The sequence below is a fragment of the Amphiprion ocellaris genome, chromosome 7 (assembly GCF_022539595.1).
Source record: "Amphiprion ocellaris isolate individual 3 ecotype Okinawa chromosome 7, ASM2253959v1, whole genome shotgun sequence".
NCBI classification, from domain to species: Eukaryota; Metazoa; Chordata; class Actinopteri; family Pomacentridae; genus Amphiprion; species Amphiprion ocellaris.
Genome location: NC_072772.1, coordinates 10274923 through 10289731, shown reverse-complemented (window position 1 = coordinate 10289731; position 14809 = coordinate 10274923). Strand labels below are relative to the sequence as shown.

The 14809-nt window shown below is 38.2% G+C and overlaps 1 protein-coding gene across 1 annotated transcript; it reads left to right on the top strand.

The window, feature by feature from the left end:
* Window positions 1-212: 212 nt before the first annotated feature.
* On the top strand, window positions 213-13080 carry nlrc3l (NLR family, CARD domain containing 3-like). Its single transcript, XM_035949723.2, has 12 exons — window positions 213-575; window positions 2408-2596; window positions 3744-3836; window positions 4900-5083; window positions 7033-7180; window positions 7391-7483; window positions 8300-8652; window positions 9485-9703; window positions 10014-10189; window positions 10280-10553; window positions 10701-10916; window positions 11728-13080. Exons 1-12 carry the CDS (start codon window positions 550-552, stop codon window positions 12112-12114), a joined length of 2358 nt encoding a protein of 785 aa, XP_035805616.1. The 5' UTR covers window positions 213-549; the 3' UTR covers window positions 12115-13080.
* The last annotated feature ends 1729 nt before the right edge of the window (window positions 13081-14809 follow it).

The following is a 14809-nucleotide window of genomic DNA, read 5'->3' as shown; positions in this document are numbered from 1 at the left end:
TAATCTGTTAGTCTGTATCTGCAGAAATTAATACATTCAAGCTTTCAAAATACATCGAATTCGAACTTGAAATACTCCACAAACAATGGCAATGCATTTGCAAGAAGTTTCGCACTGGAAAGTTAAATTTTATAATATTGTTACCATAAATATTGTGTTTTTTCTCTCGAGCTTTTATTCTGAAAAACTAAAATGTCGTGTTCGTTCGTTGGCTGGCGGAAAAAGCCGAGTCGAAATCGAAACTCCTGACAGGGAAAAGATGGTGCATGGTCGCTGATAAGACCTTAAACTTAATAGTGTGGTTTATTTGGATTAGGTATTTATCAGGATACGAACATTTGAAGCGTTTCTATGTGGTATTTGACCGCCATGTTGTTGTAGTTTAGTATCGGTGAGCCTAACGGCAGGAAGCTGGTCGGCTAACGTCTGTCAGGTGGATTCCCTTCTTTTTTGATGTAGTATTGAAGTTAGTGCCTCGAGTTTAGTACGATTTAGTCGACTGAAATCTGTTCTACATCAGCAGTGAGTGAGTCCGTCTCACCCCGAAACATGGACCCGGACACCGAGGTGCAAAGGTGGGTGTTGGCGCTTGTCTTCGGGAGATGAGATAACTTCCCTATGTTTGACTTCAGGAGCTCATTGTGTTAAGGGGTCATGTCAGCTATCGCACGAGTTCAATTATTCATCTTTTCAAAGTTGTTTGTAACCTACGACGTTGTTAGCTAACTAGCTATGTTGCTAACTAATTATGTATGTAGTTATGCTTCAGTAGTGAAGGAAATAAGCACTTTTGAGCCAAATGTTTCACCTTTTCCCAATCTACTTCCTGTACAGACGTTGGTTGGATTTTGACACGCTGGAGGCCCAAACCCAGCAGTCTGGAGATTTTAACCTGATATTTACACCGTATTCATATTATTTCAGAATAAAATAGGTGTAAAATGCAAAGCACTGTGCTTTCAGCAACTGTAAAGGCTCATGCTACAAACCAGCCATTAAATAAGTCTCTGACAGGGAACTGTATTTGTAAGTGCTAATGTTTAAAACTGTTAGGTATTTGAGAGAATTAAATAACTGCAATAAATCCAGTCGTGTATACAACCAACACACAAGTATGGTCTCTGTACTACTAGGACTTAAATATTGCCCAGAGCAGATTGGAATAAGTGATGAACAAAACAAATAAAACAGTAATCATGAATTAAAAGGCGTTAATCCATCGTCACAAGTTGCACTCCCAGGTCTTTCATCCACAGGTAACACACAAAAGCTAAAAACAATCAGCAGGAGATAGTGTTGGCATGCTGAGCAACCACCATATAAAGCACAGATGATGAGTACAGAATTAACACTTAGACAAAGGGTAAAGCATTACCAACAGAAAATGCAAACAATTTTAATATGCATCATTTAAAATCACAATGAGCCTAACCCGCATTATTCTTATATACCTGCTACATCGATATCTCTGGTTACAGCACCAAAGCAAGCTCCTCTGCTGACATACAACTGTTTAAAAGGCACAGCCACATACAGTTCATTGAAAGAAAGGACTCCTAAAACATCCAACAAATCACTCAGAACGGCATGAGCATTTTCTGTGATGTCCCACAGAAAAGAACTAAAATCTAACCACTCACTCATTTTTCTTCATGAATTCCTCTCCCAATCAAAAAGCAGACATTGGAGGGACCACCTGGTGCTACTGATTACACAACGTGAGCTCATCCCTCTTTTTTGTTTCAACCATGTTCCATTTCAGTATCAAAGTAGATGCAGGCTGGCCAGACCAGTGGGTCACTGTTAGTTAGAATCATATCTAAGTTTTGCCTTGAAAATACTTGTTTTCATATACTTGGTGAAAAAGTAATGTGGGTGACCAAACTTTTCAAAAATCTAGGACAGGAGATGCAGGTGCTTGTGGATGTATCAGTAAAGTCCCATAACACTATGTCCCAAATAATTACCTAATAATAATTAGATATAGTCTGCTTCCTATGTTGATGACAAAACCACATGAAATTCTACAGAACTTACAATTACACAATAAAATATATTTTCTTGGCTGCTATGTATGTAGTTATGAGAAGCATCTATTCATAAAACTATGAAACAGAAAATATTTAGACATGAATTAACAGGTCAGACTTTTACAAGCGGTAAGGTAATATCCTAACATTTCTGATCAGCTATTTTCTATTTTTTTCTAGCTTAATCAATTATTGGAGAGGAATGGATCCAGGGCTATGTATTTTTTATTTTATTCTTACTTTTGTGAAAAAAGAAATAAAAACATTTGTGAAACATTTGGGTATCAATAAAATGGTTAATGAATTACCTGATGGCCTGGCTATCAACAGTGGCTCTCACCCGTTTGCATATTAACAGCTTGTTTTTGTCCCCTCAGAATCTTTAAGAATGAAGAAGAGGTGGACGATGAGGAAGAACAGAGGAAGAAGTTGATGAGGCCCCCCTCTAGCTATGGTTCAATGAAGAGCGACAGCGATAACACGGAGGAAGAGGGGGGCGACGAGGACGATGAAGCTGATGACGTGCTTGTAGAACTACCTGAACCGTCTACAACTGAGGAGACAGGGTACTTGATCTTGTTTGATATTTAAAGCACAGTCCCATTTTGTTTCTGCGTATTGGATATTCTGCTGCTAAAAGCTTCACTTTTCTACTGATTTAACTATTGCTTCTCTCTGTATCTTGGCCAGTTTAACCCAGTGTCCAAGCTGGTGTTTGTCTTCTTAAAATGTGGGTTAAGCTTGCTACGAGTCATAGTTATTATGGCTGCACAAATAGTTGATTTCAGCAACATAATTAGCAAATTGCAAAGGTTGCAATTTAAAATATGAATAGAAAATGTAATACGAATGCTGCTATTCAGATTTGTCTTATTTGAGGAAATTAAAACTTTTAGAGATTGTTTATTCTTGCCCATTAATCTTTGTGTCCTACATAGTTTATTCCTGCACATCTGCAGTTTGACTGACTGAAACCCTGTCTCTCTGTTTAATAGTCACAGCTCGTACATTTTGCAGCATGTCTGATTCCGGGCTGAAGCTGTTGTGCAAATGGTTTTCAAGAGTTACGCTGTCCTTTTTTTGGTGACAAACAAGTATTTGATGGTGTTTCATGTAGTATTGCTTCATCACATATTTTAGATTTATAACACAGTGAGTATTAAACTGAAGATTCCCATGTCTATTGCTCCTCTCTGGGAACTTAGTTCCAGTGAACAAAGTCCAAGTCGCAAGTTTGATTTCCTACATTTAACCTGCTCTCACTTTCAGCAATAATTCTTTTCTTCATGAAAAGCTGAAACATGATCCAGTAGAACTGCATTGCTGCTAGGGGTGTGTATTTGTCCTCAAGACACAGCGGACTGTTAAAAAACATGAAGGCAGTTGACTATCAAGGATTTGGAGTGATTTTGCTAGGCTACAAGGTAGTGCCACATCAGAAAAAATACATTTATGAACAGTCCCTCTTTATGCTCATGTTTTTGAAACTTCAGCCAGTAGTTTAAAGCAGGATAAACATGTAAATGCTGATAATCTGCCTTTGTTTCCTTAATAAAATATACAGGATGGAATAGTTTTCTATGGAAGCCAACAGAAACTTTATTGCATGTAAAATTTGAATGCACTGCTCTGAACGCTTTTGAATGCTTTGAATTGGGTCATAAGAGGTTAGCATGCTCTTACAGTTTGTACTACTGTCGTAATGTTGGCCAGGGTGCAGATGATTCGTTCTGAGTCTCCAGAGACCCTCTACACCATGACCACGATGCAGACCAAACCACCAGGAGCCTTTGTTATTGAAACCAGGTAGAGGAAACACACGCACACACACACAATTGCCTCTTGTAGATCTGTATAAGTGTTAGCCGCTTATACTTGTGTAACATCAAAGTCCTAAAACATAGTTACTATCTGTCCTGCTTTCCTGTGTTTATTTTAATAAATGCCTTTTTTGTCAGTATAGTTATTAATATCAACAAGGTTTTATGCATTGCTTCAAAATTTGACAGCAGAATATGTGAATATGGGACTAAAATAATTATGAAAGATGTCGAGCCAGAACTGTTATGCAGATCTAGTAAGAAAGCTGTGGAAAAACTATGGGCTCATATTTCTCTGCAGTATAAAGTCCTGTGCCACCATGGAAACAGTACAACCATGACTAGAAATACAGATAACTTACAAATGTCTTCTGTGTAGTATACCAAGTTTGTAATGCCATAAAACATAAAAAATGAAACAAATGGAAGGTGAAGTTCTCTGATGATTTAATTTACAAATATGAGTGCCCCCAGCAAAAAATGGGACTTCTCTTAATATCATTAATTAACTAATTTTAAGTGAGACACTAAGAAAAAATTGATTTTAATGAAATACCACAATTTTAGATTTTAGAAATTTTATTTGGTTAAGTGTTTCAGTGGAATAGCACATCGCAGATGAATATTTAAAGGACCAGAGAAAGTTGAAAAATTGATGTTACTTTCTGGTCTTACCTACAGATTACAATGTGTTTCTTCATTCTTCTTCTCCTGTCGTCAGAATGCTATTTCTGTTACAGTTGGTAGACGGAATAGACAATACACAAGGCTAGATTTTCTCTCATGTACATACCTTAAAAAACTTAACTGATTCATTGTACAATTAACACGTTTTGGGGACAAACATTCTTTATATTTGAAATATGTTTTATGTCTACAAGTGTTCAATGTCTTCAGGTTTCTATACAAAAAATGTGTGTTACTCTGGGTGGGGGATGCTTTTTTTCTTTTAATGTGACTTTTGTTGGCTTTGGATAAAAAACCATTAAATGTTATTGTGATTTTGGACAATGTTTGCAGTGGTTTCTAAGCTCTCTTTTGTCACTCAGGTCGTCTGATCTGGAGGATTTTCCTGAAGATGATGATGAGGTGGAAGAAGATGAGGATGAACTTTTGGTAACTAATTCCCCAGAACCACCTGAGCCCATTGAACCAGACGACGCTATGCAGACTGATGAGAACAGCCAGCCAGGCAAACTGCACCCAGAGCAGGACATGCCACATGTGTTCAAGGTTGGTGCATCACAACTGGGCTGCAATGTGTAATCTTTTTTGTTCTTCACAGAACTTGTTGTTTGATTCTAAGACCAGGATGTATTTAAACTTAATAAATAATTAAGTGCTAGAATTAGATACACTACCAGTCAAAAGTTTGGACAAACCTTCTCATTTAATGAATTTTTTTTGCATGACTGTTTACATTGTAGATTTTCACTGAAGGTATCAAAACTATGAATCAACAAATATGCAAATATGTAGTAAACAAAAAAGTGTGAAATAAGTCAAAACATATTTTAGATTTTAGATTCTTCAAAATAGCCGCCCTTTGCTTTGATTACTGCTTTACACACTCTTGGCATTCTCTCAATGAGCTTCATGAGTTAGTCACATGAAATGGTTTTCCAACAGTCTTGAAGGAGTTCCCAGAGATGCTGAGCACTTGTTGGCCTTTTTGCCTTCACTCTGCAGTCCATCTCATCCCAAACTATCTGGATTGGGTTTAGGTTGGGTGACTGTTGGAGGCCAGGTCATCTTCTTGGTCAAATATCCCTTACACAGCCTGGAGGTTTGTTTGGGGTCATTGTCCTGTTGAAAAATAAATGATGGTCCAAGTAAATGCAAATCATATAGGACGGCATGGTGTGGTAGCCATGCTGGTTCAGTGTGTCTTCAGTTTTGAACAAATCCCAACAGTGTCACCAGCAAAGCATCATCACACCATCACACCTCCTCCTCCATGCTTCACGGTGGGAACCATGCATGTAGAGACCGTCCGTTCACCTTTTCTGTGTCACGCAAAGACACGGCGGGTGGAACCAAAGATCTCAAATTTGGATTCATCAGACCGAAGCACAGATTTCCACTGGTCTAATGTCCACTTTTTGTGTTTCTTGGCCCAAACAAACCTCTTCTGCTTGTTGCTTTTCCTTAGCAGTGGTCTCTTAGCAGCTATTTGACCATAAAGGCCTGATTGGTCAGTCTCCTCTGAACAGTTGATGTAGAGATGTGTCTGCTACTAGAACTCTGTGTGGCATTTCTAATATGAGGTGCTGTTCACTTGCAATTTCTGAGGCTGGTGATTCGGATGAGCTTATCTTCAGCAGCAGAGGTGACTCTTGGTCTTCCTTTCCTGGGACGGTCCTCATGTGAGCCAGTTTCGTCATAGCACTTGATGGTTTTTGCGACTGCACTTGGGGATACATTCAGAGTTTTTGCAGTTTTCTGGACTGACTGACCTGCAGTTCTTAAAGTAATGATGGACTGTTCTCTTTACTCAGCTGATCGGTTCTTACCATAATATGGATTCTAACAGTTGTCAAACAGGGCTGTCAACTGTGTACCAATCTGACTTCTGCACGACACAACCGATGGTCCCAACCCCATTAAGAAGGCAAGAAATTCCACAAATTAACCTTGACGAGGCACACCTGTGAAGTGAAAACCATTTCAGGTGACTACCTCATGAAGCTCATCCAGAGAATGCCAATGGTTTGCAAAGCAGTAATCAAAGCAAAGGGTGACTATTTTGAGGAATTTAAATATAAAACATATTTAGAGTTGCTTCACAATAGTTTATTTGCTACGTAATTCCATATATCTTGCTTCATAGTTTTGATGTCTTCAGTATGTGTCTACAATGTAGAAAGTAGTAAAAATAAAGAAAAATAAAATTAATGAGAAGGTGTTCCCAAACTTTTTACTGGTAGTGTAAATTCCAACAATAGCATGTTTGCCAGTTAATGTTTACCCATAGTGTTTGTCACTATTCCTCAGTTGTTATATAAAAGCTACAGCTCTAGAATAGCTAACAAGTAGTTGTGCTATTTTGTTACAAATTATCATTAATTAATGAAATATTTTTTATTGGTTTGATCTTGGTAATAACTGACCCACAGTGTGCCAACGTACTTTCTGTAAGGCAACACGTTAACTTTTGTTTTGATCATATCTTCCCTCTGAAGAGCATCCAGAGTACTCTGACAGACCTCAGCAAAGACGACCTACTGAACTTTAAGATGTGGTTTCACCAATGGGAAAGGCGCATAACATTAACAGATACAATATGTGGAGACGTACTTGACTTTGTTGACAAAACTCTGGAGATTCTTGGTAAGAACACACAGCAATGGAACACATAGTGTGAATGGCAGGAACAGAGCTCTGAAGTTAGAAAAGCTAACACTTGTGTCCTTGATTGTTTAATATTGAATTTTGCCAGTTTAGCCTATTAATTTCAAAGCTGCAATAGACATTAAAAAATTGAATACCTTGAGTGATTGCTTGCTGTTTTTAATTTTCTATAAAAATTCTGTTCTGTAGGCGAAGAACGTGCGCTGTCGCATACTATACATACTCTGGAAAATATTGGCAAATTTGAACTGGCAAAGAAACTAGACAAACAGTGCAAGAGAGGTAAGTGGACATTTTGCAGAGTTTATCCCAACACATTGGTTGTTTGATGGTTATGAAAGAGACTTTGTGGATGCTCTGCTTTGAAACCTAGAGCAATGTCTGTTTATGTTTCAGATTTCAAGAGAGGCTCTGTTACAGCAGTTACTGAGTTATGGCCTTTAAAATATTGCTGCTAATCGCTATACATAGTACATTTTTAAATTTGACGAGTCGCATCTATTTTACCGGTGCCGCTTTCCAGCGTTTACGGCATTGTTTTATCAGCTCAGGAAACGCACAGACCAGCTACATACCAGTTCAGCCATCCCATGTGACGCTACTCAGCCAATGAAGTGTCTGCATTGCAGGCGCTAGACATTACAGCTTTGCATTCAGAAAACAGTTGAGAGGCATGCGACAGAGAAGAAGAGGACAGACAAAAAAGAAAAATAAATAAAGCGACACAGAGAAGAAAATAGCTTTTAACATGCTGACCATGTTTAGCTCAACATACAGCTGTGAGACAGCTTCTCAAGTATGAACATAATCCAAAGTAAATATCGTTTCAGACTCACCAATGAGCTCCACATGTGTTTAGAACGACCCTGACACCATTCAGGCCACGATTCAGAATACTGGCAGCTCAGTTCTCCCATTAAGCAGCAGGGATAAAAGGGGAGTGAAATAATTTTTAAAAATGTTAAAGTGTTTAATTGTTTACATTTTTTTGAGATTTAGGTATTGTTAAAGATGCATAAGTTGGTTCAGGTTGTTCAGTCATTATTTTGAGATTATCTATGTCATTCTGTTTGCTTTCCTCTCTTTCTCCACCACAAGTGCTGATCCGCCATATTCTGAGGGGGGAATTGAACAGAAAACATTCCGCCCTCTACGAAGGGGTGAGTCACGCCGGAAGGCAGCCTTTGTTAGAGACCGTCTACGTGGAGCCGCTGATTACCACGTGCAGTTACGGAGGAGTTGACCCCTCACATGAGTTCGGACCACGCCATCTGACGCCTCTCCAGGTTCCCAGCAATGTCACCTATGTTGGTGTGACTGACCTGTTCCGACAGCAGAAGGATGACGGCACGCCAGTGAGGACGGTGCTGACCACTGGGATTCCAGGAATGGGCTTGTCTGTCTGTGTGGCGAAGTTTTGCCTGGACTGGTCAGAACATCGGTCCAATTTGGTGAGATTTCACAAAAATCCATTTTCTGTGAACTTTTGAACATAGCACATATTATTAAGAGTTAAACTTGTACTTTGTCAGACCACCAAAAACAGTCAGTGTTTGCTGGATGTTTAAGCATGCACATTAGGACCACCTCCAGCATATGAACTTTACAAGACAGCAATATGTTAAATGTGTTTGTGTCAATTCAGAGTGCGTCTCATGAAATAGTTCACTAATCACAGGTGTGGCATTTTGATCCCTGTGTCTGTGCACTTTACAGAGTTAGGCATAACACTGAACAACAATTTGCACTTGATGGTCAGGCCAGTATAATTGGTAAATGAGAGGCAAATTGTAAAACACTTTGGAGAAAAGCTGCCATTTCAAAAACTCTCACAGATCCAGATAAGATTACTTAGTAACCCAGGATGAGTTATGAGCATGCCTAATAAATAGACAGTGGGTTCTTGTAGCCTCCTCCATCTCTGCTGTTGCTCGCCTCTTCAGCTCTGTCAGACCAATCATTGCTGGTTAACCAAAACCATCGCCGTGGGTGTTAGCCTGTGAATGCTGAGATTTACCTGGAAGTGATAGGCTTCGTCAGAAATGTGCAAACTTGTTTGATACAGGCTTGAATGGAGCAAATCTTCATTTACTGTAAAGTCCCACAGTCCGGCATTAATTTTAATTTCAAATACTTAGTGTACAACCTCATCTTTGCAAATGAAACCTGTAAAACGTGCACCACACCATAGATGCATCATGCAAGCGTTCTGTCTCAGAAGTGTTTTTTCTTTTGTGCAATTTTTGTTGACTGATGACATTTTTCTGTCCATTTTTTGATCAGGATTTACAGTTTGTCATCAAACTTTCATTCCGAGCTATACGGAATCTGCGAAACAGACAGGACAGAGAGCGTCCTCCTTCTCAGATTATGTCCGTGATGGAAATGATAGAATTTTATCATCCAGACTTAAGAGGCATCACTTTCCTGGATGAAGAGAACTGTAAATATCTCGTCATAATGGATGGGTTCGATCGCTACCAATATCCTCTGGACTGGGAGGTATCCCATCTGCACACATGCACCTGACACTCATTTGCAATAGTAAAAACATATCTAGAATCCTGATTGTACAGAAAACCAACAATAGAAATGTGAAAATCCCTCTTTGTACACAAGTAACGTGATTATATTTTACGCCTGTCCCAATAAAACCTTTGAAAAGATGTTATTGTACCTAAAAGACACAATGCTACAATTTCTTTTTCAGTGTTTGAAGATCCACAATTTTGAGCAGTCCAGACATGTTTTAAAAACTTTGTTCCTGAATCAAATGATGAAAAGAAGCTGATTGTTTTTACTCTTTTTGTAGAATGCTCCAGTAATACACGGCAATCACACCAAAGCACATCCTGATGTCGTGATTGTGAACATCTTCCGAGGCACTGTGCTTCCTGGTGCCCGTATCTGGATCCTCGGGAGGCCTGCAGCCGTCTCACAAATACCATCTAAGTTCATAGACTTCACCACAGAAATACAGGGCTACACGTACGTGTGTTGATGTACTCTGTCTGATTGTGCTTTTGTCTTGTTTGTCTCTCAGACAGTCTAATTTATTGTTTTGTTTTGTTTTTCCAGCGAGGAGATGAAGGACCACTTCCTGACCAAGCGCTTTATCGATGCAGAGGTGGCAGCAAAGATTGTGGCGCACTACAAGCGTCTACCAACACTAAAGATCCTGACTCGCCAGCCCTTTATCTGCTGGATGGCGGCCAAAGTGTTTGAGCGACGCTTCCGTTATCCGGACTACGGGACGGAGCCTCCCAGACTGACATCGTTCTACATCAACATTTTTGTGATCCAGTCAAATCGCAGACTGGCGTTCTACCACGGAAGAATGGAAATTAAGCTGGTAACTTGCATCAGTCTGTGGCTCTTGCTTTTAGTGATTTAAAAGGCTTAAAAATGAGCCAATTGTATTGCTGTCATTTCTGTCAAGCGCCATTATTCTTGTCAGAATTTTACATGTTTTTCTTGTCAATGTCACCTTCCAACTCAGGTTTGGTCCGCTGAAGACAAGCAGATGCTGATTAACATAGGAAAGCTGGCCTTAACGATGCTGGAGAAGAACACCAGTGTCTTTTATGAGGAGGATTTGAAGGAGCACGGCCTGCCGTTCCAAGAGGTGTTGGTCTGCTCTGGCTTCTGCTCAGAGATCCTCACTCCAACCTCTGATGGGAGAAGGCAGTTCTGCTTTTTTCACTACACATTTCAGGTACAACTGTCCTTTTAACAGTACCTACATCTGAGTATTCAATAAAACCTTATTTTCCACTGCTGTGAAGCTTAATTGCTTAGTACCATTTACTTTGCAGTCGACATTTCCTTCATGTCTTTACGTCAGTCATGATTTTCGACGCCAGTCGATATTGGAGAAGTTTTGTAACGGTCATATATAATAGAAGAAGACCTGACAGTTTGCTATCAAAGTCATCATTAGGATTTCTTTGTTTAAGGAAGTGTGCGTTGTTGTTTTTTTTCTTTCTTTTTTTTAACAACTTAATTTCTGACTTTTAAGTTCAACTGGAAGTTCCCATCACAAGCTGATTTAGAAGTTGCACCAGACAAGCAGCTGTTACTCCACACAGTAAAATGAAAGATGAGAGAGTGTTTAGCTTCCCTGACAGAGATTTAACTTAGATCCTTCAGATTTATTTGTATCACTGAGAAATGGGGTACAAAGAACCACCTGAACTCACATATAAACCAAGACTGAACAAGGTTTAGCTTGTTGCTTGAACTCTGATTTCATTAGATTAAATGTAGGAATTCACAAAGTTGAGTAGTATAAAAGTTAAATAAATATATCTAACCTTTTTTAGGAGAATTAGAAGACATTTTTGATGTGTTTTTTTTTAACATATATATTGCATGTACTTAGAGAGAACAAGACAGTTACCACTATTACAACTTTTTCCAAAATATATTTCACTGATTCTTTCGATAGCACCCCCCACCCACCCAAAAAACAAAAACCATGTAGAAGCGACATACCCTCATCCCATTCTGCATTTTCCCTCCTGCAGGAGTTCATGGCTGCTCTATATGTCTTCAGCATGTTTTACGTGGAGTCAAAGAACATTTTGGACTCTGGGTCCAGAATTCCCAAGATCTTCACATCTTCCAAATGGTCGACCAAATCAGCAGCAGGCCTGGTCCACTGTGCTATAGTGCGAACCTTCAATGCCCCACTGGGTCACTATGACATGTTCCTGCGCTTTCTGTGTGGCCTGCTTAACCCAGAAAGCCATGAAGACCTACTTGCTGGGGCCCTTTACCCCTCCAGGTCCCCAAAGGTGGATGGACTGGACGAGGTGCAGCGGCTGCTGGAGCAGACCATCCAGAAAGCTCCGGCAGACAGGGTGGAAAACCTGAAAGAGTGCCTTCGAGAGATGATCCAGGAAGACCAGTGAGTTGAGGCTGGATCAATACATGAAAACAACTGTCACTTTATATGGAGATGATGGATAAAAAATGAATAGTGCCTTCAAGCTTCAAGTTTCTGTCATCACAGAATTTGCCATTAATCATCCCCAAAGTGCTGAAAACAATCACCAACATTAAAGTGTGAGTGCATTTACTGCAGCGTCAGACTAAATAAATCGCTGTGCTGTGTGTCCTGCTGCAGTAGACTTTATGCAATACTACAATATGTTTGTTTTGTTCTACAAAGACAAACCAATGACAATGCTTTCTCACCCAAGGTTTTCCTACATTTAGTTGCCATTTTTTAATACGACCTGTGGCTTTTATTTTCCCCTCAGTTAAATACAGTGCATGTCAGTGGTGACAGAAGTGACTGAACTTTAGTGACGTTTAAATACATAAGAAACATATCCTGGGCACAACTTGAAATATGTAATAAGATGCAGCAGAATCTCCAAAGATTTGTGACAAACTGAGAACAAGGCAACTGTCATCACAATAAAGGTGGACATGCAAAATATTACTGGGACTAGTGGTGTTTTGTAATTAAACATAAACCCAAACTATGCTACGCATCAATTCAAAACCAGTACATATGAAGTTTTAAGATGACAAATGCTGTGTGTGTGTGTGGTGCGTGCGTGCGTGCGTGCGTGCGTGCGTGCGTGCGTGCGTGCGTGCGTGCGTGCATTTACAATCAAATAATAGCATCTAAATGAAGAGCGATGGGATGTGTGAAGTCTTAGTTTTGGATCTTAATCATGTTGTGTATATATACTGTCTGAATTTATAAATTACTTCCTCAGTCTTAATTGTGCGTGACAAATAATCAGTACAAAAATAGATTTTATAATACCGCATGGTTATGCTTCCATGTTTGCGAAAGTCTTTGTAAGCCATGTTTTAGGTGTTTTTATGAGATAGAATGATTAAAGGGTGAATTTAATGCAGTATGTTGGTGTCTGGAAGTTTATTGTACTAATACTGCTGAAAGATATTGATCAAAGTTTAAGTGATCAGTTAATGTCACTTAACTGATTTTTTTGTGATTTTTTTTCTGCATTAATTTATTTCACATTTCAGTTCTTCAGTGTCAGTTCCAGTAATTTCTGCTTGGGCTTATCAGTATAGTGTGTCATCACAAACCACGAACCTTTATGTCTAAACCAGAATAATAAGAGGAATAGTTGAAATAATACAAGTTTCAATCAAAGAAAGGCAAAGTACATGCATAAGCAGGTATGTGTTTCCAATCATTTCTAAAATAATAATAATTAAAAATATGGCCCATGAAGGTTTTATGTGATTTAAAAAAAAAAAAATCTAATCTACAATAATACATCAGTTTCCAGAAATAGCTATGGAGGTTATAAATACTAAAGTCAGCTTTAAATTATGAAGTAAAATCTACTAAAATGATGTATATGCATATTTAAATTTTATAATTCCCAATGATGAAAAGCAAAATTCACTATAATACAAATAATAAATCTCATAGCATGTAAAAGTTGTGACACAAAAAGCCAAATGACTAGACAACAAAAACTTGTATTTATGAGGTAATAATTTAAATTTGTTTTTAGCATTTGTCTTTAATTTAGACTTAATATATAATAATAAGGATTATTATTATAGCCCAACCATGCCTATCAGTGGAAATACAGAACTTTTAAAATTAAATGAGATTTTTTTTTTTTTATTAAAATACAAAATTTATCCTCAAATATGGGATAGCATGTGACAATATTTGCTAGCTATTGAACTTTATCTATTCAAGAAGATTACAGCAATAAAAACACACACACACATATGGCCACTTAATGTCAAACTTTAACCAATATCATTGGAAACATTGGCCATACATAGGTCTACTGATTGTTTACTAGATAGAGAGAAGTGCTTTAATCAAGACGAGAGGGCATCAAAGTATAAACTGGCCTGTAGTTTATTTATCTATTAATAGTTTATGGCGTCCATCAGAAAGATTTATAGTTTTGTAACAGAAGTTATTTAGAGTTTTCTGGTTTCCTGCCCTGGATTTGCTGCAATAGAGAATGGAGTTAGCACTGCATAGAAAATAATGAAATAAGGGGGGAAAATATTAGGACTTACCAGGAATCTTACCAGAATGTGATTTTACAAAAAAAAAAAAAAAAAAAAGTAAAATTCTGATCCCTATTAGTAACAGTGGAGGCTATAAGTACTCGAACAGTTGATTTTACTATAGGAAAACAGTGGAAAATACCATATTTATATTGATAATGATAGAATAATGACTTTTCTTTGTGGAGCATGCTCAAGGCACCAAGTTAAAAACAAACATAATTATTAATATATTATTAAAGTAGTTGGACAAAGAGAAATAAATACTAAACTTAATGTTATGACAATGAAATGAGGCAAAAAAAATGTTGTAAAATAAAATATATTGACAACTCAAGAACACTAAAATGAGGAGAAATCCTCTGATTGTGGTTTAAGAAGACATGTGAAGCCAATAATGTGTATAACCTGAAAATCTGGCGCCCTCTTGTGGTAGTGTCAGAAATGATAATACACCTACTGTTAAAAGATGTAAGCTTTGTGTTTGTCATACACACACTCTTATTCTTAGTTTGACTCCCTTTGTACACTGGTTTACCAGGTCAAAGTTTTACTCTGCAGAAGCCTAAATAACAAAAT

What these genes read in the sequence shown, in the direction of transcription:
- nlrc3l (XM_035949723.2), top strand. Translation starts at nt 550, where the DNA reads ATGGACCCGGACACCGAGGTGCAAAG. An exon ending in CAGAACATCGGTCCAATTTG is followed by an intron (nt 8,653 to 9,484) that starts GTGAGATTTCAC and finishes TTTTTTGATCAG; the next exon opens with GATTTACAGTTTGTCATCAA. An exon ending in ACAGAAATACAGGGCTACAC is followed by an intron (nt 10,190 to 10,279) that starts GTACGTGTGTTG and finishes TTGTTTTTCCAG; the next exon opens with CGAGGAGATGAAGGACCACT.